This window comes from Pseudophryne corroboree, chromosome 3 (genome assembly GCF_028390025.1).
Source record: "Pseudophryne corroboree isolate aPseCor3 chromosome 3, aPseCor3.hap2, whole genome shotgun sequence".
Classification (NCBI taxonomy): Eukaryota; Metazoa; Chordata; class Amphibia; order Anura; family Myobatrachidae; genus Pseudophryne; species Pseudophryne corroboree.
The window spans coordinates 467,707,945-467,732,103 of NC_086446.1; the positions used below are offsets into that span (position 1 = coordinate 467,707,945).

General features: G+C 45.5%; 1 protein-coding gene across 4 annotated transcripts in view; it reads right to left on the reverse strand.

The window, feature by feature from the left end:
- TBC1D16 (TBC1 domain family member 16) overlaps window positions 1-24,159 on the reverse strand; it is a 173,291-nt gene that overhangs the window by 90,287 nt on the left and 58,845 nt on the right. For all 4 annotated transcript variants that reach the window (XM_063960750.1, XM_063960748.1, XM_063960747.1 and 1 more), the window contains 3 exons: window positions 23,205-23,682; window positions 9,643-9,831; window positions 6,804-6,951 (listed from right to left, as the gene is read on the reverse strand). In XM_063960750.1, coding sequence (XP_063816820.1) covers window positions 6,804-6,951; window positions 9,643-9,831; window positions 23,205-23,682 — 815 coding nt within the window. The remainder of the gene's footprint in view (window positions 1-6,803; window positions 6,952-9,642; window positions 9,832-23,204; window positions 23,683-24,159) is intronic.

Below are 24,159 nucleotides of genomic sequence, written 5' to 3' on the forward strand. Positions count from 1 at the left end.
ACAAAATCTAACTGGAGTCTGGAGGAGGGTCATAGGGGGAGGAGCCAGTGCACACCACCTGATCTGGTAAAAGCTTTACTTTTTTGTGCCCCGTCTCCTGCGGAGCCGCTATTCCCCATGGTCCTTTCAGGAACCCCAGCATCCACTTAGGACGATAGAGAAAGGTACTTAATTGCTGCCCAGGGCGCTTCCCCCTGCGCCCTGCACCCTACAGTGACCGGAGTGTGCGGTGTGCTGTGGGAGCAATGGCGCACAGCTGCAGTGCTGTGCGCTACCTTAAGTGAAGACAGGAGTCTTCAGCCGCCGATTTCGATGTCTTCTTGCTTCTGCTGCTTCTGTTCTTCTGGCTCTGCGAGGGGGACGGCGGCGCGGCTCCGGGAACGGACGATCAAGGTTAGGTACCTGTGTTCGATCCCTCTGGAGCTAATGGTGTCCAGTAGCCTAAGAAGCGCTACCTAGCTGCCGTGAGTAGGTTTGCTTCTCTCCCCTCAGTCCCTCGTAGCAGTGAGTCTGTTGCCAGCAGAAGCTCTCTGAAAATAAAAAACCTAACAAAATACTTTCTTTTCTAGCAAGCTCAGGAGAGCCCACTAGGAGCACCCAGCTCGGCCGGGCACAGATTCTAACTGAGGTCTGGAGGAGGGGCATAGAGGGAGGATCCAGTGCACACCAGATAGTACTAAATCTTTCTTTAGAGTGCCCAGTCTCCTGCGGAGCCCGCTATTCCCCATGGTCCTTACGGAGTCCCCAGCATCCACTAGGACGTTAGAGAAACACAGAATGTTTACCCAGTAGCGCTTTTGTAGCATGTATATGCGCCAATTATGGGCCCCCTCTCTACTTTAAAACCCTCTTGCACCGTGTGTCAAGCAGGGGAGAGTCCGGGGAGCTTCCTCTCAGCGGTGCTGTGGAGAAAAATGGCGCTGGTGAGTGCTGAGGGAGAAGCCCCGCCCCCTCGGCGGCGGGCTTCTGTCCCGCTCAAATTTCTTAATAACATGGCGGGGGCTCTTTTTATACATGTACAGTGCCCAGCTGTACATGTATATATGTGTATTTGCCACAGGAGGTTTTTATTGCTGCCCAGGGCGCCCCCCCCCCTGTGCCCTGCACCCTTACAGTGACCGATGTGTGTGAGGTGAATGGGAGCAATGGCGCACAGCTTCACTGCTGTGCGTTACCTCTATGAAGATCAAGGTGTCTTCTGCCGCCTCTGAAGTCTTTTCCTCACATACTCACCCGGCTTCTATCTTCCGGCTCTGCGAGGAGGACGGCGGCGCGGCTCTGGGACGGATGGCGAGGGTGAGACCTGCGTACTGATCCCTCTGGAGCTAATGGTGTCCAGTAGCCTAAGAAACAGAGCCCTGAAACTCAGAGAAGTGGGTCTGTTTCTCTCTCCTCAGTCCCTCGATGCAGGGAGCCTGTTTCCAGCGGGCTCCCTGAAAATAAAAAACCTAACTAAAATACTTTCTTTTACAGGAAACTCAGGAGAGCTCCCTGAAAGCACCCAGTCTCCACTGGGCACAGTATCAAACTGAGGTCTGGAGGAGGGGCATAGAGGGAGGAGCCAGTGCACACCCAGATCCAAAGTCTTTCTTAAAGTGCCCATGTCTCCTGCGGAGCCAGTCTATCCCCATGGTCCTTACGGAGTCCCAGCATCCTCTAGGACGTTAGAGAAATAAGGTTTGCTCGCACCCCCTTCCCCGCAAGGTCACACTGAAATTGGAGGGTCACCCTCAACCATCTGTAGAAGATGCCAGGAGGTGTTACATAAGGCGTTTCAAATTTGGGTCTGAATATCCGTGTAGAAGGTCACAATAAAACACTCCCACATTTCAAAGAATTTTTCGGTTTTAGGGGGACATGTACTAAGCAGTGTTAAAAGTGGAGAAGTTGGCCATGGCAACCAATCAGCATTGACATAACATTTATAATTTGCATTCTATAAAAGTATACAGAGCAGCTGATTGGTTGTCAAGGGCAAATTCTCCACTGGCTCACTTCCCCACTTTTATCACTGCTTAGTACATGTCACCCTTAGTCTCCTTTTCTTGCACCACCTCCACCCATACCATGCGAAAGAGGTCAAATAGTTTAGCTTTAAAGAGAGATAAGGTGAGGGGCTCAGGGTGTATCCACACCTGTAGGATAGACTTTCGGGCAATTGTGCTGAACGCCAGTAGTAGGCGTCTGCTTCCCTTTGGCTTTCTCCCAAGAGGACTTCAAAATTTCAAACAGAGCCCATTCAGGGGTTAATGACATATAGTTAAACAAACGTTCTCCTGAGTAATTGAGCACTTGCAACCAGAATCTACGAATTAGCGGACATGACCATACACAATGGAATAGATTGGCCTGGCCACATTTGAAATAGGTGTGGGTTGTTGAAAGCCCAATTATAAATCAACTAAGTAGGAACAGGTAGGATCTGTGCAATATATTGAGGATCATCTCTGTATACATAGTAGAGAAAAGCATATGACATAACCTAATGTGGGCTTTAATAAATCAGGAATCTGCAGTCCCGGAAGCTGTGAATTCCATGTCTGAGGCCGCCCTGGGAAACAGAATATTCTAAGAGAAGTTGTAAACGTCTATAAGCCACAGAAATCGCTTTTCTCCTTGTAGGCGTTTGTTGGAGAAAGGTATCTATGGGATTTGACCAGTCGGCTGAAGAAAAGTGGCGATTAGTCAGCTAATGTAAGTCGAGCCAGAAGAACAGCTACAAAATATGCAGACAACACAGGGAACTTCTCAGTTGCTTCCTGGAACATGACAGGCTATTTAGCCGATGTGTCGACAAGGCATCTTATATTAATTACCCCACCTACTCTCCAGATATTAAAAGGGTGCATAGCATGACCCCCCTGAAAATCAGGGTTGGACATGAAAGGGAGATAGAGAGACTTATGCGCATTTAAATGGTGTTTATGGCACAGAGTATGCCACAATTTCCTCGGAGACCAGAGCACATACGGCATTTTTTTACCTTTATGACAAAAGTTATTATTATAAATATACTAGACATATAGGTATATTCAATTAAAGTCGGATCCATTCCGACATGAATTTGTCGGAATGGATCTGACAGGACCTTTTCAATGACCATCTCAATCCAACTTTAAAAAAAGTCAGATTGAGATGAAGGTGCTGAGAGGGGGAGAGCAGCGGGAAGACGAGGGAGAGCAGCGGCTACAACAGCGTAGCCGGAGGATGGGGCACTGCCGCCAGACCTCACAGCAGCGTCCACCCGGCTCCAGCAAGCGGGACCTCGCTTACTGGAACTGGGAGGACGCTGCCGTGAGCGGCGGTGGTGCCCCATCCTCCGGCTACGCTGCTGTAGCCGCTGCTCTCCCTCATCTCCCCGCTGCTCTCAGCACCCTCATCTCCATCGGACTTTTCTAAAGTCGGATTGAGATGGTCGGAAACGGCGCCAAAAGCTGACGGATTTGGCCCCGTTTCTGACAGAAGCAAGCGGATGGGCAGCTATTCCGCCGTATCACGTGCTTTCCGACAAGTCAAATTCCCCGACTTGTTGGATAAAAAAAGCCGTGGATTGAATAGGTTGGAACCTCTTCCGACCTGAAAAAGTCGAAAACTGCCGTCTTTCCGACAAGACTGCAGTTTCGACAGCAATTGAATATACCCTATAATAATTATGTAGAAATGTATTTCTTTCTATGGATAACAACAACTAGTCTGTAATTTCAGGTAATGGAACAGCTGTTTTGTTGTTGTTTTTATGGAACGTGTCATTTTCAAAACCGTGTGGTGCTGGTTCCACTTATATAACATTAGAATAATCTTGGGGTACTGGAGACAACTGGCAGAGGGGGTGCTTGGGAGGATAGGATCCTTGCTTTCTGTACTGGACAGGAGACAAGAGCAGCAGAATAAAAGACAGCAAGGGAGGGGGTAGAGACTGGAGAGCAAATGGGTGAATTACTGTTATTTATTATTGTTGCTGGAGTGCTTGTACTGTATGTCTGTGTTAGTGCATCCACATGTTAATGTAGTGTACGTCCATAGTTAGTACAATAGATTTCATTTGTATGCAACAAATGCCTAATGCAAAACATGGCATCACTGCATTTTGCCAGTTGGTTAGCAATACTAAGCTGAATGTTACATTGAGGCACGTTAATCCTAATAAAAGGGGAAAAGGAGAGCTGATTCTCTCAAGAGAAGGTCTTTAACTCCAATTAATTACGGCTGATTACCCCATTCCCTTTTGCTATCATAAGATCTGGATAATCTGCCCAGAAGTCCAGTCCTGCCCTCAGGCAGTAAGAAACTGGATATGATCCAGCGAGACTGTATATTATAAATGGCCTGTGTCACCAGACAAGCTGCATGCAACCACTAGGGCCTGCAGGCTGCAGAAGAATAATTCATTCCCATCACTCGCCTCCAGAGCAGCAGGCACAGGATACAACTGTTATGACTGACGCTCTCTGGGGGGCTGTAAATGTAAGAGCATGAAAACATGCCTCATGGACTTACTCCAATTCAGAAATCTTCGACAAAGTTTTAATACACTCCTACCACTTTACCTCCTGTTATGTCTAGTTCATTCCATGCATCTCCCTCTCTATATGCCTTCAGTTTAACACACTGGCCTTTAATCAATAACCAAGTGCAAATGTGCAGCAATTAATCAGCATTTAGCCTTGATCGGTCATGTCTAATTGGTTGCTTGGTGTTGCTGCACATTTGCAGTTTACTAATAAATAACCCACACTAGAGCATTTATACGATATATCTCTTTTTCAAATGTAGCAATTAAGAATAGTGCTGCACATTTCATAGCCATACAGAGGAGGCAGGGTGAGCAGTAACATCATTACTGGCACTGGTGTGAGATCTGCGTCATTACATATACCAGGACACTGGCGCTCTTAGCGGCACCTGTCTTATCAGAGGTTAGATCTTAAGTAGAAGATCTGCAATATTTTAGTTTGGGGGCATGTCAGAAAAAACAGTCGCACTTGCTGTAAATCTAGGGCATACAGTGCATCCAAAAAGTATTCACAGCGCTTCACTTTTTCCACGTTTTCTTATGTTACAGCCTTATTATAAAATGGAATAAATTAATTTTTTCCCTCAAAATTCTACACACAAAACCCCATAATGACAACGTGAAAAACGTTTTTTTTTGTGATTTTTGCAAATTTATTAAAAAGAAAAACCTAAGAAATCACAAGTACATAAGTATTCACAGCCTTTGCCATGAAGCTCAAAATTGAGCTCAGGTGCATCCTGTTTCCACTGATCATCCTTGAGATGTTCCTACAGCTTAATTGGAGTCCACCTGTGGTAAATTCAGTTGATTGGACATGATTTGGAAAGGCACACACCTGTCTATATAAGGTCCCACACTTGACAGTGCATGTCTGAGCACAAACCAAGCATGAAGTCAAATGAATTGTCTGTGGACCTCCGAGACAGGATTGTCTTGAGGCACAAATCTGGGGAAGGGTACAGAAAAATATCTGCTGCTTTGAAGGTCCCAATGAGCACAGTGGCCTCCATCATCCATAAATGGAAGAAGTTCTGAACACCAGGACTCTTCCTAGAGCTGGCCGGCCGTATAAACTGAGCGATCGGGGGAGACGGGCCCTAGTCAGGGAGGTGACCAAGAACCAGATGGTCACTCTGTCAGAGCTACAGCATTTCTCTATGGAAAGAGGAGAACCTTCCAGAAGTACAACCATCTCTGCAGCAATCCACCCATAAGGTCTGTATGGTAGAGTGGCCAGACGGAAACCACTCCTTAGTAAAAAGCACATGGCAGCCCGCCTGGAGTTTAACAAAATGCACCTGAATAACTCTCAGACCATGAGAAACTAAATTCTCTGGTCTTATGAGACAAAGATAGAACTGTTTGGCGAGAATGACAGGTGTCATGTTTGGAGGAAACCAGGCACCACTCATCACAAGGCCAATACCATCCCTACAGTGAAGCATGGTGGTGGCAGCATCATGCTGTGGGGATGTTTTTCAGCAGCAGGACCTGGGAGACTAGTCAGGATAGAGGGAAAGATGATTGCAGTAATGTACAGAGACATCCTGGATGAAAAACTGTTCCAGAGCTCTCTTGACCTCAGACTGGGGCGACGGTTCATCTTTCAGCAGCACAATGACCCTAAGCACACAGCCAATACATCAAAGAAGTGGCTTCAGGACAACCCTGTGAATGTCCTTGAGTTGCCCAGCCAGAGGCTAGACTTGATTCCTATTGAACATCTCTGGAGAGATCTGAAAATGGCTGTGTACCAACGCTTCTCATCCAACCTGATGGAGCTTGAGAGGTGCTGCAGAGAGGAATGGGCAAAACTGCCCAAATATAGGCTGTGCCAAGCTTGTGGCATCAATTTCAAAAAGACTTCAGGCTGTGATTGCTGCCAAAGGTGCATCAACAAAGTATTGAGCAAAGGCTGTGAATATTTATGTACATTTGATTTCTTAGTTTTTTATTTTTAATACATTTGCAAAAATCTCAAAACATATTTTTTCACGTTGTCATTGTGGGGTATTGTGTGTAGAATTTTGAGGGGAAATTTTTTTATTTATTCCAGTTTGGAATAAGGCTGTAACAACAAAATGTGGAAAAAGTAAAGAGCTGTGAATACTTTCTGGATGCAGTGTACCGCCTAATAATTACTACTGTTGCACAATTTAGCCTTTTTTAAGTGCCAATCTTTTAATGAATATCCCACAATGCAGCTCCCTTTGGCAGCATTATTGGTAAGCAGTCTTCCTTCCCCATTCTAGCAGTTCACATAAATCTGAGCCTCTGTCCTCCTCACCTGCTCCTGGAGTTGCGTCTCCCGGCAGTATTTCCACTGCTGGAACACTTCTGATAACTTTCCCAGACCTCCATGATGGAAATGGAACACTTTGTACTGACTTTCCCTGCTGGCAACCACCAACTGTCCACTGGTACAAGCTTCATCACTGAAAAGACACACAGTTTACAATGGTCACCCTTGCTAGTATCGAGAGGTACAGAAGCATAATTAAATATTGTATTTAACAAATGTATAAATGAACACTAAAGTCACAAATTCAGCTTAGCCTGATGTCTGTAGGTAAAGGTGGCTGATGTACAATAGACTGTCATCTCCTTTCTTAAGATGGTATGTAAGAGGCCAGCTGATTGATAAAAAAAGCACAGAGTACATTTTACAATGGAGGCAGTAAATGTGGAAAATCCTTCGATAAGTTTCTTAAGGTGTGTACACACAGTGAGATTTCTCCTCGCGTTTTTGACTATATAGTCAAAATCACAAGGAAAATTAGTGCAAATCGCAAGGTGTTAGCCACCTTGCGAATGCGATTCGATCCCGATGCGCACTCCCGTGGGGTCGGTATCGCAAGCCTAGATAGATTGTGCAGGCAAGTCACCTTTGACTAGTGTATAAAAGTATAGTCAAAACTGGCACTTAATCAAAATTGCACATAGTCAATATGGCAAGCACACATAGTTAATATCGCATAATAACGTTAATATCGTCAAAATCGAAGATAGCCAAAATCTCACCGTGTGTATGCACATTAAGACTGTAAATTAAAAACAACAACAGGACCGCTGATATTTTGGGGAATTGATGAAATGTATCAGAAATATCCTAATATAGTGATAGCAGGGCTCCCCCTAATGGCGAGTATGTGAATGTAGGAGGATGTCACATTATTTTAAGTATATTGTACATACATGGGTAAATGTACTAAGGCTTCTAAAACAGATAATTTCACGTTGCCCATAGCAACTAATCAGATGCTGTCTATCAAGACTTTCCTGTTTACTCAAGCATTTCCATAATGTCCTTTTAGTATCTCCGTGCTTCTGTATTCTATGAAAAGCTGTTCAGTACTTCATTGTTTCTGTACTATATTATGCTATGTATCTGTTAAGCGCCTTGAGTCCTATTGGAGAAAGCGTGCTATATAAATAAAATTATTATTATTATTTTCTAAAAGGCAATAGAGAAATGATAGACAGCATCTGATTGGTTGCTTGGGCAAGATCACCAATTCTCCGTTTTAGAAACTTTAGTAAATTTCCCCCATGGTTGGTTATAATATTTACCAGTCATGTTTGCGCTATTAACAATAAGGAGATTTCGACCTTTCACTTGCAGATATGCCCTCACTAAGGGGATGATTTATTTATCAGCAATAGGAAAGTGACAGTTAAGAGCTGATTGGCTGGAGCACAATTTATCATATGCAGCAAGTTTTAAGTAGCTAAACTCATTGATAAATGGGCCCCTGTATACCACTTGGATGTATGAAAAACACGCAGGAAAAGAGGCTCTGACAGGAGCCCATCCTTCCTATGTGTGATAGTGATCACTAACGCTTCAGGACCCTGGCACACTACTGCATATGCTTGGCCATCACACTATGGAGTATGCGAGTGGCCACTGTCGGTGAGAGGATTCCTCTCCTGTTATTGTTGCTGAGTGTACCCCGTAGGCTACATTGCCTAATGCCATCTAACAATGGCGTTAGCTACTGAGCCAAGCTCTGGAATAAGCTTGGTAAGTCTCAAAATAGAGTAGCGCCCCACAGAACATACAACCTGACGAGGCTTACATACTGTGGGGGATCTCCTGAAAATGGACATTCCCAGGGTATTTCCTACAAAATGAGTTTCATAAATAAGACGGAGCAGTTGTACAAAGCAGTTAATCCGCTACTGTCATTTCAAAGACTGTGCTAGATAAATGACACTAAGAAGCTGATTGTTGCTTTGGGCAACTTCTCCACTTTACCTCTCAACAAGGCTTGATACATCTCCCCCTAAGACTGAGCAGAAGAATATATGAAATAACTAGAATGACGTCCACCAGGCTAGTCCTCTGCAGCAAGCTGCCATGTTACGGGGGAGAAGCTCCTCTAACAGCGAAGAAAGAGAAGCTCATGTAATTTAGGCCACCACTGCTCCACAAACCGCAGGCGGAAAAGGAGTGCACAAAACAGCAGCATTTACAGTACGTGCATTTATACAACTGCTGCTTTTGCGTCCGGCACCAGTAACCTATCTTGCTGGGTTATGCCAGGCATACAACACATACACTTCGGAGTTATACCCCTGTTTGTAACCATTTGATTTGCTAGTGATTTATGCATTCGTTACTAGGCATCAGTGGCGAGTCCCAAATCAGCCAATCACAAGCTAGTGCTGACGACAGTCATCATCATGTCTATATGCACCTGCCCTTGACCGCACGCATATAAAACGGATTTCTCAAGTGTATATGCGTCTGTGTTCTGGTCGGTATGTGTGTGATCACTCCCTTACTGTACTCGGCCTACATTAGAAAGCCCTTCCCTCCCCCGACACGGGTATAAGTGGCAGAATCACACAAATCTGCATAGCTGTAACATGCATGCGTTTGCTTTTCTGGGCATAGTACCAAAATCTGCATCAGCCCCAGATTGTCTGACTGCTTGAATTAAATATCTGAAAGCACACTTTGCAGAAGCGGGTATCTGATATTGCTTCTCCTCGGTTTAAGTCTCTAAAAATGTCAGATAAGTTGGCATGGATTTATGAAACTAGTAGTTAGTACATGTGTACTGTTATTGGTAACGATGGTATGTTTTGCTCAAAACAACAATCTTCCGTTTCCTCCTTACCTGAAGAACAGACGCAATGAACGCATTTGACCCAAATCAACTCGGAACACTCCACATGTCTGCTCAAGAGCCAAGAGCTTCTGCTGCTCCTCCCACCTAGCGGGGCCTCCCCGGCCATTCACCTCTCTGTATTGGGAATTAGCATCTGGGCTGGATGCATAGCAGGCCATGTGACTGTCAGCATCTTGCCTGGACAGAGGACAAAAAAAAACAAAGAAGCTCTTCTTTACAATCTTGATACTGTAATAATAAAATACAACAAGCATTTACTTCAATTTTGTACTTGTAATAAGAAGGAAAACATACCAAAAATCAAAAAGACCTAAATAAAAAATGTCTTGGTGAGATATTGTACAGCAGCTGACTGCAAGAACAGTCCCATCAGTCAGTAAGTGGTATCAGATGGGTCACAACATTTTTATCTTGGAAGCCATTACGTCTTTTAATAAAACACTATATTATTCTGACAAATGAGCAGATTTACAACTCCAAATGGACAAACTACACAACAGCCATGTTTACCATCACACCGCTCTAGAGACGGATACAAAAATGCACAACAGCAATACAGTCACAGGAACCAGAGTAACTACAGCACCAAGGACCACTATAAATACAGTCACGGGAACCAGAGTAACTACAGCACCTAGGACCACTACAAATACTGTCACAGGAACCAGAGTAACTACAGCACCAAGGATCACTATAAATATAGTCACAAGAACCAGAGTAACTACAGCACCTAGGATCACTATACATACAGTCACAGGAACCAGAGTAACTACAGCACCAAGGATCACTATAAATACAGTTACAGGAACCAGAGTAACTACAGCACCAAGGATCACTATAAATATAGTCACAAGAACCAGAGTAACTACAGCACCTAGGATCACTATACATACAGTCACAGGAACCAGAGTAACTACAGCACCAAGGATCACTATAAATACAGTCACAGGAACCAGAGTAACTACAGCACCAAGGATCACTATAAATATAGTCACAAGAACCAGAGTAACTACAGCACCAAGGATCACTATAAATACAGTCACAGGAACCAGAGTAACTACAGCACCAAGGATCACTATAAATACAGTCACAGGAACCAGAGTAACTACAGCACCAAGGATCACTATACATACAGTCACAAGAACCAGAGTAACTACAGCACCAAGGATCACTATACATACAGTCACAGGAACCAGAGTAACTACAGCACCAAGGATCACTATAAATACAGTCACAGGAACCAGAGTAACTACAGCACCAAGGATCACTATACATACAGTCACATGAACCAGAGTAACTACAGCACCAAGGATCACTATACATACAGTCACATGAACCAGAGTAACTACAGCACCAAGGATCACTATACATACAGTCACAGAAACCAGAGTAACTACAGCACCAAGGATCACTATAAATACAGTCACGGGAACCAGAGTAACTACAGCACCAAGGACCACTATAAATACAGTCACGGGAACCAGAGTAACTACAGCACTAAGGATCACTATAAATACAGTCACAGGAACCAGAGTAACTACAGCACCTAGGATCACTATAAATACAGTCACAGGAACCAGAGTAACTACAGCACCAAGGATCACTATAAATACAGTCACAGGAACCAGAGTAACTACAGCACCAAGGATCACTATAAATACAGCCACAGGAACCAGAGTAACTACAGCACCAAGGATCACTATAAATACAGTCACATGAACCAGAGTAACTGCAGCACCAAGGATCACTATAAATACAGTCACAGGGGGTGTAGTATGGTATGCCAGCGGCAGGGCTCCCGGCGACCAGCATACCGGCGGCGGAAGCCTGACTGCCGGCACACCGACAGCGTGGCGAGCGCAAATGAGCCCCTTGCGGGATCGCTGCGCTCGCCACGCTGCGTGTACGGTGGCGCGCTACGTGCGCCACGCTATTTATTATCCCTCCAGGGGGGTCGTGGACCCCCATGAGGGAGAAAGTGTGTCGCCGGCGCCAGTATACTGTGCGCCGGGATCCCGACAGCCGGCAACCTGAAGACCACCCGTCACAGGAACCAGAGTAACTACAGCACCAAGGATCACTATAAATACAGTCACAGGAACCAGAGTAACTACAGCACCAAGGATCACTATAAATACAGTCACAGGAACCAGAGTAACTACAGCACCAAGGATCACTATAAATACAGTCACAGGAACCAGAGTAACTACAGCACCAAGGATCACTATAAATACAGTCACAGGAACCAGAGTAACTACAGCACCAAGGATCACTATAAATACAGTCACAGGAACCAGAGTAACTACAGCACCAAGGATCACTATACATACAGTCACAGGAACCAGAGTAACTACAGCACCAAGGATCACTATACATACAGTCACAGGAACCAGAGTAACTACAGCACCAAGGATCACTATAAATACAGTCACAGGAACCAGAGTAACTACAGCACCAAGGATCACTATACATACAGTCACAGGAACCAGAGTAACTACAGCACCAAGGATCACTGTAAATACAGTCACAGGAACCAGAGTAACTACAGCACCAAGGATCACTATAAATACAGTCACAGGAACCAGAGTAACTACAGCACCAAGGATCACTATAAATACAGTCACAGGAACCAGTATAACTCAGTGCTTGGGTAAATCTAGGAGTAAGTTAAACCACAGCTGTGAGAATGGTGGATGAAGGCGTGTCATACTGGAACATCACCATATACACTATACATGGAAATCTTGTACAGGAGGAGCCTCTATCCATTATATGGGGAAATATTTTTAGCATTATGATTAGAGTTGAGTTGGTTCGGATTTACTCAGATCTCAAAAATGGCATCTTATTGGCTATCGGCTCTCACGTGTTTTGAATAGCCAATAAGATAAATCCAAAGTTGCGCTAGCTTGGCTAAAATGAACCCAGTATATCTGAACCCACTCATCTCTAATTATGATGCACATGTAGGTGCCATGGCATTATGGAGGCAGTAAAAGGTTGTATGGGTTGGCACGGGTAGATCAAAGAACCTCCCACATGGTGGCATAATTACCCGTTCCAATTTACAGGACCTGCATGGAGCTGAAATGAAGCCAAATAATAAGAATTTACTTACCGATAATTCTATTTCTCGTAGTCCGTAGTGGATGCTGGGGACTCCGTCAGGACCATGGGGATAGCGGCTCCGCAGGAGACAGGGCACAAAAATAAAGCTTTAGGATCAGGTGGTGTGTACTGGCTCCTCCCCCTATGACCCTCCTCCAAGCCTCAGTTAGGATACTGTGCCCGGACGAGCGTACACAATAAGGAAGGATATTGAATCCCGGGTAAGACTCATACCAGCCACACCAATCACAACGTATAACTTGTGATCTGAACCCAGTTAACAGTATGACAAACGTAGGAGCCTCTGAACAGACGGCTCACAACAATAACAACCCGAATTTGTTTGTAACAATAACTATGTACAAGTATTGCAGACAATCCGCACTTGGGATGGGCGCCCAGCATCCACTACGGACTACGAGAAATAGAATTATCGGTAAGTAAATTCTTATTTTCTCTAACGTCCTAAGTGGATGCTGGGGAATCCGTCAGGACCATGGGGATTATACCAAAGCTCCCAAACGGGCGGGAGAGTGCGGATGACTCTGCAGCACCGAATGAGAGAACTCAAGGTCCTCCTCAGCCAGGGTATCAAATTTGTAGAATTTTGCAAACGTGTTTGCCCCTGACCAAGTAGCAGCTCGGCAGAGTTGTAATGCCGAGACCCCCCGGGCAGCCGCCCAGGATGAGCCCACTTTCCTTGTGGAATGGGCCTTGACAGATTTAGGTTGTGGCAAGCCTGCCACAGAATGTGCAAGTTGAATTGTGCTACAAATCCAACGAGCAATCGTCTGCTTAGAAGCAGGAGCACCCATCTTGTTGGGTGCATACAATATAAACAGTGAGTCAGACTTTCTGACTCCCGCCGTTCTTGAAATATATATTTTCAATGCCCGGACCACGTCCAACAACTTGGAATCCTCCAAATCGTTAGTAGCCGCAGGCACCACAATAGGCTGGTTCAGGTGAAACGCTGACACCACCTTAGGCAGAAAATGAGGACGTGTCCGCAGTTCTGCCCTGTCCGTATGGAAAATCAGATATGGGCTCTTATATGATAAAGCCGCCAATTCTGATACTCTCCTGGCTGAAGCCAGGGCCAGTAACATGGTTACTTTCCATGTAAGATACTTCAACTCCACCGATTTGAGCGGCTCAAACCAATGGGATTTGAGAAAATCCAAGACTACATTAAGATCCCACGGTGCCACTGGGTGCACAACCGGGGGCTGTATATGTAGTACTCCTTTTACAAAAGTCTGGACTTCAGGAACTGAAGCCAATTCTTTCTGGAAGAAAATCGACAGGGCCGAAATTTGAACCTTAATGGACCCCAATTTGAGGCCCATAGACAATCCTGTTTGCAGGAAATGTAGGAATCGACCCAGTTGAAATTCCTCCGTGGGGGCCTTCCTGGCCTCACACCACGCAACATATTTTCTCCAAATGCGGTGATAATGTTGTGCAGTCACCTCCTTCCTGGCTTTTACCAGTGTAGGAATGACCTCTTCCGGAATGCCTTTTTCCCTTAGAATTCGGCGTTCAACCGCCATGCCGTCAAACGCAGCCGCGGTAAGTCTTGGAATAGACACGGTCCCTGCTGAAGCAGGTCCCGTCTTAGAGGTAGAGGCCACGGATCCTCCGTGAGCATCTCTTGAAGTTCCGGGTACCAAGTTCTTCTTGGCCAATCCGGAGCCACTAGTATCGTTCTTACTCCCTTTTGCCGTATAATTCTCAGTACTTTTGGTATGAGAGGCAGAGGAGGGAACACATACACTGACTGGAACACCCACGGTGTTACCAGAGCGTCCACAGCTATTGCCTGAGGGTCTCTTGACCTGGCGCAATACCTGTCCAGTTTTTTGTTGAGGCGGGACGCCATCATATCCACCATTGGTTTTTCCCAACGGTTCACAATCATGTGGAAGACTTCTGGATGAAGTCCCCACTCTCCCGGGTGTAGATCGTGTCTGCTGAGGAAGTCTGCTTCCCAGTTGTCCACTCCCGGAATGAATACTGCTGACAGTGCTATCACATGATCTTCCGCCCAGCGAAGAATCCTTGCAGCTTCTGCCATTGCTGTCCTGCTTCTTGTGCCGCCCTGTCTGTTTACGTGGGCGACTGCCGTGATGTTGTCCGACTGGATCAACACCGGCTGACCCTGAAGCAGGGGTTTTGCCAGACTTAGAGCATTGTAAATCGCTCTTAGCTCCAGTATATTTATGTGAAGAGACATCTCCAGGCTTGACCATACTCCCTGGAAGTTTCTTCCCTGTGTGACCGCTCCCCAGCCTCTCAGACTGGCATCCGTGGTCACCAGGACCCAGTCCTGTATGCCGAATCTGCGGCCCTCTAACAGATGAGCACTCTGCAACCACCACAGAAGAGACACCCTTGTCCGTGGCGATAAGGTTATCCGCTGATGCATCTGCAGATGCGATCCGGACCATTTGTCCAGCAGATCCCACTGAAAAGTTCGTGCGTGGAATCTGCCGAATGGAATCGCTTCGTAAGAAGCCACCATCTTTCCCAGGACTCTTGTGCATTGATGCACAGACACTGTCCCTGGTTTTAGGAGGTTCCTGACAAGTTCGGATAACTCCCTGGCTTTCTCCTCCGGAAGAAACACCTTTTTCTGAACCGTGTCCAGAATCATTCCCAGGAACAGCAGACGTGTCGTCGGGGTCAACTGAGATTTTGGAAAATTCAGAATCCACCCGTGTTGTTGCAGCACTAGTTGGGTTAGTGCTACTCCGTCCTCCAGCTGTTCTCTGGACCTTGCCCTTATCAGGAGATCGTCCAAGTAAGGGATAATTAATACGCCTCTTCTTCGCAGAAGAATCATCATTTCGGCCATTACCTTGGTAAAGACCCGAGGTGCCGTGGACAATCCAAACGGCAGCGTCTGAAACTGATAATGACAGTTTTGCACCACGAACCTGAGGTACCCTTGATGTGAAGGGCAAATTGGGACATGCAGGTAAGCATCCTTTATGTCCAGGGACACCATAAAGTCCCCTTCTTCCAGATTCGCTATCACTGCTCTGAGTGACTCCATCTTGAACTTGAATTTTTGTATGTACAGGTTCAAAGATTTCAGATTTAGAATAGGTCTTACCGAGCCGTCCGGCTTCGGTACCACAAATAGCGTGGAGTAATACCCCTTTCCCTGTTGTAGGAGGGGTACCTTGACTATCACCTGCTGAGAAAACAGCTTGTGAATGGCTTCCAATACCGTCGCCCTGTCTGAGGGAGACGTTGGCAAAGCAGACTTTAGGAACCGGCGAGGGGGAGACTTCACGAATTCCAACCTGTAACCCTGAGATACTACCTGCAGAATCCAGGGGTCCACCTGTGAGCAAGCCCACTGTGCGCTGAAATTCTTGAGTCGACCCCCCACCGCTCCTGAGTCCGCTTGTAAGGCCCCAGCGTCATGCTGAGGGTTTTGCAGAACCCTGGGAGGGCTTCTGTTCCTGGGCAGGGGCTGCTTGCTGCCCTCTCTTACCCCTTCCTCTGCCCCGAGGCAGATATGACTGTCCTTTTGTCCGCTTGTTCTTATAGGACCGAAAGGACTGCGGCTGAAAAGACGGTGTCTTTTTCTGTTGGGAGGGGGTCTGAGGTAAAAAGGTGGATTTTCCGGCAGTTGCCGTGGCCACCAGATCCGATAGACCGACGCCAAATAATTCCTCCCCTTTATACGGCAATACTTCCATATGTCGTTTGGAATCCGCATCACCTGACCACTGTCGCGTCCATAAACTCCTTCTGGCAGATATGGACATCGCATTTACTCTCGATGCCAGAGTGCAAATATCTCTCTGCGCATCTCGCATATAAAGGAAAGCATCCTTTAATTGCTCTATAGTCAATAAAATACTGTCCCTATCCAGGGTATCAATATTTTCAGTCAGGGAATCCAACCAGACGACCCCAGCACTGCACATCCAGGCTGAGGCGATGGCTGGTCGCAGTATAACACCAGTATGTGTGTATATACTTTTTAGGGTAGTTTCCAGTCTCCTATCCGCTGGATCCCTGAGGGCGGCCGTATCAGGAGACGGTAACGCCACTTGTTTTGATAAGCGTGTGAGCGCCTTATCCACCCTAGGGGTTGTTTCCCAGCGCGCCCTAACCTCTGGCGGGAAAGGGTATAATGCTAATAACTTTTTTGAAATTAGCATTTTTCTATCTGGGTTAACCCACGCTTCATCACATACATCATTTAATTCCTCTGATTCAGGAAAAACTACAGGTAGTTTTTTCACCCCCCACATAATACCCCTTTTTGTGGTACTTGCAGTATCAGAGATATGCAAAGCCTCCTTCATTGCCGTGATCATATAACGTGTGGCCCTACTTGAAAATACGTTTGTTTCATCACCGTCTACACTAGATTCAGTGTCTGTGTCTGGGTCTATGTCGACCGACTGAGGTAAAGGGCGCTTTACAGCCCCTGACGGTGTCTGAGACGCCTGGGCAGGTACTAACTGGTTTGCCGGCCGTCTCATGTCGTCAACTGATTTTTGTAATGTGCTGACATTATCACGTAATTCCATAAACAAAGCCATCCATTCCGGTGTCGACTCCCTGGAGGGTGACATCACCATTATCGGCAATTGCTCTGCCTCCACACCAACATCGTCCTCATACATGTCGACACACACGTACCGACACACAGCAGACACACAGGGAATGCTCTTATCGAAGACAGGACCCCACTAGCCCTTTGGGGAGACAGAGGGAGAGTTTGCCAGCACACACCCAAGCGCTATAATATATATGGGAACAACCTTATATAAGTGTTGTTCCTTATAGCAGCTTAAATATATCCAATATATCGCCAAAAAATGCCCCCCCTCTCTGTTTTACCCTGTTTCTGTAGTGCAGTGCAGGGGAGAGTCCTGGGAGCCTTCCTCACAGCGGAGCTGAGCAGGAAAATGGCGCTGTGTGCTGAGGAGAATAAGCCCCGCCCCCTATTTCAGCGGGCTTTCCTCCCGTAGTTTTAGATAACTGGCATGGGTTAAATACATACATATAGCCTCAATGGCTATATGTGATGTATTCTTTTGCCATAAGGTATTAGAATATTGCTGCCCAGGGCGCCCCCAGCAGCGCCCTGCACCCTCCGTGACCGCTTGGTGTGAAGTGTGTGACAACAATGGCGCACAGCTGCAGTGCTGTGCGCTACCTTCATGAAGACTGAAGAGCCTTCTGCCGCCTGTTTTCGGACCTTCAATCTTCAGCATCTGTAAGGGGGGTCGGCGGCGCGGCTCCGGGACGAACCCCAGGGTGAGACCTATGTTCCGACTCCCTCTGGAGCTAATGGTGTCCAGTAGCCTAAGAAGCCAATCCATCCTGCACGCAGGTGAGTTGAAATTCTCTCCCCTAAGTCCCTCGATGCAGTGAGCCTGTTGCCAGCAGGACTCACTGAAAATAAAAAACCTAAAAAACTTTTTCTAAGCAGCTCTTTAGGAGAGCCACCTAGATTGCACCCTGCTCGGACGGGCACAAAAACCTAACTGAGGCTTGGAGGAGGGTCATAGGGGGAGGAGCCAGTACACACCACCTGATCCTAAAGCTTTATTTTTGTGCCCTGTCTCCTGCGGAGCCGCTATCCCCATGGTCCTGACGGAGTCCCCAGCATCCACTTAGGACGTTAGAGAAAATAGGAAGAGGTTAGCCAACAAAGGGCAGCAAAGTACAATTGTGCAATCAGGTCGGAGATGATATAAGGACAGTTGAGGTGATGTAGGTCCCTGATAACTGGTGCAATGAAACGATGAGGCGTCATATTCTTCCTGTGTACCAGATTTAATAAAAAAAACCTGTACAATGATAAATGAAAGTCTTGCCCAACAGATATATCAGTGGCGCAGTCAGAAAGTACAGATCGATGCACCTGTATTCTTGAAGATTTGACCTTGAACATCAAGGAAGCATTCAGATCACATCAGATATCCCTTTTTTTGTAAAAATAAATAATTCATGAGGATTATATTCTCGTAATTCAGACTGCGGTAGTTACTAAATTATAATACTAAATTATTATACTAAATTATAATAAAAACTGGAAGTATGTTTATATATGTGTTTTATCCTATTTGGCACTCAAAAACAAGTGTATTCTCTGCTGGTCTATACAATCTTCAGTTCACATAGCTGTACCGGTTTTTAATTGAAAAATATGTGACCTCCTAAACTGTGCTGACTCAACACATAAGTGAAGAGAGACGCAGGGGCCGTAGCGTTTGTAGATTACCTATAACTTCATCTATTCGTATAGAACATGTAAGAGGAAATACAATTTTGGCAGATGTATTTCTTATTTAGGTTCATAGCTGTAAAGCAGCTCTTACACAAAACACTATGTAGCGTGCAGTGTTGTTAGACTACGACTCAAATGATAAATTGATAGTGAGTGAGGCTCCCTCTTGTGGCAAACGCAAGACTATACAGAGAGGTGTTAATCACTGCATGTCATCTTATATATACAGGTTGAGTCTCCCATTTCTAAAATGCGTGAGAACAAAAGTATTTGGATTGTTCTGTATTTTGCAATATTTGCACAGCATAATGCATGTTTCAGAAACCCTCACACACATGCTGAAGGTAATGTTATACAATATTTTTTAAATCATTTTGTACACAGCACCATCAGAAAGCAAAGGAGTCACTATCTCAGTCACGCTCAAAAACATTTTGGATTTCAGAAAATTTCTGATATCAGATTTTCAAATATGGCAGACTCAATCTGTATCACAAAGATATTGGTACACGCTCACAAGCTGAAACCAAGAGTGAGCCTGGTAGAGAGATGTAGTCAAAATGCCATATTTAATAATGTCAACATTATTAAAATGTTGACATTAAACATGATGGCATGTGCAGTATGTGGACATTTTGCATGAACTGGCAGTGGAGGGTTAGGATGCGGGTGGGGAGGTTAGGATTTGGCATTAGGGGGAGGGTTAGGAATACTCACCACTGGATCCGTCAAAAGCCATCATCATCTGACCTCTGGACCCGGTTGACATCAAATAACTGTACCAGGTACGTCACCGCTAGACCACCAGGGATATTTTGTCAATATTTCATCTGTGTTGGCATGATGAATGTCGATCTGGTCAATGTCGACATTGTGAGCATGTTGACAACCTACATGTCGACACTATGTAGAAAAAATATACCACAAACAACCCTGCTGGATAGATGCCATGCAGTACACGGACTTCAGCTGCCAAGGCAAGGTAAAGGGGAATGGTCACTAGCACAAGGCTGGAGACAGCACAGCAAACTTCTGCCATCACATCTTTTCATTCGATTCATTGTAATTTTAGTACCCTCGGTAATCATGAACTCGTTATTTGCCACGTCGCTAGCTGTTGTGCCCGATGCCAGGTATCCCCAGGCTCCGTGTATCAGAAAGTTTTTAAAACTGATAAAAGTGACAAAGACGCTACTGTCAAAACATCTAAAATAAAACCCCTAGCCCCATGGTGACGGAATATATGATAAGTGTATTGTCAGGGGTGTAGAGAGGGTGACTCCGATGGTGCGCTATCTCCGGGTACCAAAAAAGTTAGAGGGTGCGCTGCTGCCCACCACCCTCCTTTCGCATGGGCCACTGTACTGGCAGCCGCAGAGCAGGAGGAGGAGAAGCAGAGGGGCGCACACTGACTCGGACTCAAAGACTAGGTAAGGAACAGGGCACATTCCGGAGCTCTGCTGCCCTCTTTATAGGTCTCACTATCTGCTTATAGCTGTGCAGCAGGATTACTTCTGTCCTGCAGCACCACTCTCTGACCTCGCTGCTGCAGCTCCTCTCTCTTTCCTGGAAGCTGCAGCACATGTCTCTACTTCAGATGCTGCAGCAGCTCTCTCTGTCCTAGCTGCTGCAGCACCTTTTTCAGACCAAGCTCCTGCAGAACCTCTCTATGCCCCTGCTGCTACAGCACTTCTCTCTACATTGATGCTGCAACACCTCTCTCTGTCCCTGATGCTGTAGCACCTCTCGTTGCCCCTGCTGCTGTAGCACCCCTCTCTGCCCCAGTTGCTGCTTCACTTCTCTTGATGCTGTAGCACCTCTTCCTACACCAGCTTCTGCTACAGCATCTTTTTCTGCCCTGTCTGCTGCAGTACCTCTCTTTGCCCCGGCTGCTGCAGCACTTCTCTCTGCAGAAGCTGCAGCACTCTGTCTCTCAGGCTATTGCAGCAGCTCTTTCTGCCCTCAGGCTGCTGCGGAGCAGCACTCTCTGCCACTTAGGCAATTCTGGGACCTTATTTTCATTGAAGCATAGTGGAACGATCAGGTCTGGGATGGCAGTTCTAGGGTATTATTTTCATTGAGGCATTGGGGGATTATTAAATCGGAGGGGGATTTTGGTGCAATATTTTCATTGAGAGTTTAGGGTGAGGGGTATCAGGTCTGTGGGGAGGTCACATTTGGAGCATTGTTTTCGTTGAGGCATTGGAAGACTATCAGATCTGGAGGGGTCAGTTTTGGGGCATTATTTTAATTCAGAGATTGGGGGGGGGGGGGGGGGTTATCAGATGTGTGTGGGGGGGGGGGGTCACATTTGGGGCTTTATTTTCATTGAGGAATTGGGGGGTTGTGAGATCAAATCAGTTGGGGCATATATAGTGTTTTTAATTTATTTGAATTAAAGAAGTAAATAGTTAAATATAGCTACTAGCGGCTATACCATGGTGATATGTGTATAAGGGGCTCAACCATAGTGCAACGTGTATAAGGGGCTCTACTGTGTGCCATAACATGTATAAGGGGCACTACTGTGTGGTCTAATGTTAATAGCGGACACTACTGTGCGGTGTAATGTGAATTGGTACTATACTGTGACCATGGACTTGCCCGATGAAGCCATTATTTATTTATATCAGCAGTTATTTATATAGCGCACACATATTCCGCAGCGCTTTACAGAGAATATTTTGCCATTCACATCAGTCCCTGCCCCATGGGGGCTTACAATCTATATTCCTTACTACACACACGCAACAGGGTTACTTTTTGTTGGAAGCCAATTAACCTACCAGTATATTTTTGGAATGTGGGGGGAAACCAGAGTACCTGGAGGAAACCCACACAAGCACGGGGAGTATATATACAAACTCCGGACAGTTAGGGTCATGGTGGGAATGGAACCCATGACCTCAGTGCTGTGAGGTAGTAATGCTAACTATTACACCGTCTGTCCTGCCATGCCCCTATATTGTTGTTGCAGGCCTTTGGCATGCACTAACCCTATTTTAAACATGGGGGAACCCAAAGGAAACTTTCGCCCTGAGCGCCACAAGGTCTAGAACCTGCCCTGTCACCAATTTAGGATTGTTAAATATTGTTTCTTTTCAAATGTAACATGCCATCCTATGTTGGCTACGCCCTCAATTTAGAACAGGTGCCAAAACATACCCTTGCTCCGGGCACCATGGTGCCTAGCTACACCTCTGTGTATTGTTAATCTTATTACAGCCTTGCTTGTAGTATGGACAGTCAAGAAACCTAAAATAACTGTAAAAAGAGGCCGATGTAACAGCATAACTGTAATACATAAAACAGTCAGTGACTGAAGCAACTACAGAGCCACATAGAAAAGTAACTGATGATAACTCCTTTAAAACACCATGAAGAGGTAATTTTAAGTAATTTAATAAAATGTTACTTTTTTTTTTTTTTTAGTTTAATACTTAGGTTTATCTTTAAACACTACAGCTACTTGGTATTTTGCGCTCCCGCGGGTCGTCAGTGATATCCTCTGTGGGTCCTACATACAGTGCCGACGGCAGACATCGCTAGCAAGGGCCATGCTTCAGAATGCAAAATGGCTGCCTGCATCGGCAAGTGCGTATGCGATGTCGCTGGGAACACATCATGTAATGTGTACCCAGCTTAAATAACCAAAATCTCTGAACTTGCGGCAACTTGCCAGTTATAAGATTTGGGCCCTTTATCTTTGTAGTTTGTATTCCTTTAATTAAACAGAGCTGTAGTTACATGGAGTGCTGCTCATCACACAATACTGTGAGCTGCTCTCTGGCTTTCGGTGCTCTAAACCTAAATAATGTAAATGAGGTCCCCAAGTACAGGACAAGTTGGAGGAAAGAGATCTGAAAGGTCCACTACAAAACAGGGCAGTTATGGTAAGAGTGGGGGTAAAGTTGGCACAACTGCAATAGCTAAGCTTTTTTTCTATAGATTTTAATTAGTAAATATACATGTGTTGTTAATGTCTGATGAGTTTTGACATGGTAATGTGTTTGTCCTTTAATATATTTACAGTTTACAGAAGACCAATTAATAGAAAGTCCACAAAACAATGTCTACATGGCTTAATTATGTTAAGCATTGAATTCATGGTATTCATAATGCGCATTGTGTTTTCCATAGAATGGCTAATTGTAATGTCTATGTTCAGGTTACTCACCTGATCTCATTCTCCGAAAACACAGAACTACTGCTTTCTCCAAGGGCTTCACTTATAGGCGACATGCAGAAAGGGGAGGAGAAGGCATCAGAATCAGAGTCCAGAGTGCTGTCTTTGCTCACTTCATCAGAAGATATGTCCAGAGACCGCTCGTCCTCCACCTGTTCTACAATGTCCCCTGCCCCCTCTGCAGAGTCACCAAAGGGATTCTGCTCTACCAGAGAGTTGGCTTCTGTCTGCCTGGTGTTATCCCCGTAGGACTCCTTCCTAAGCCCAGATGATTTCAGACATGTGGAAGGTACAGTACTTGCAGAGTGTCTGTTTCTTTTGCGTTGGGCTTTTCTCACAGGGGAACTCTCGGGGGTGATATAACGCAGAGCCTCCTCATCTTGTCGCTGGATACGAGAGTTAGGGACCCAAGCCAAGATAAGGGTTGTTCCCAAAGACTCGTCTTTCTCCATGTACACACACAAGTATCCTGAACAAAAGACATTGATACTATTTTAGTCGGCCACCATGTACACAACTCCAGGTCATTCACCAACACGTGCACTTACACTTGTACACACTAGACTACAGGCACCAACTAGAGGTCACAGTAAAATCAGGATTCATCTCTATCCTGCAGCTGTACTTAATGTTATTCTAAGAATTGCGCACATTTACTTCATTGCCAACATTCTGAAAACGATTTCCTGTGGCATTTTGTCCATGAGTAGGAGCAGCTGAACACGTCACATGCAGATATGTTATCTAGATGAAGCTTTAAGCAACACTATTCCCATTATAACACATTTACTGAACTTTCTTAGTTTGCAAAGCAAACACTCCTCTTCAATAAATATTAGCTTCTAAAGGCCAGGGAATCAGAGCAGATGGCGAGAAATTAATTCCATGCTCTAAATAAGAAGAAATGTACTTTGCAGGTGGTAATAAGGAAAACGAGGATCATTCT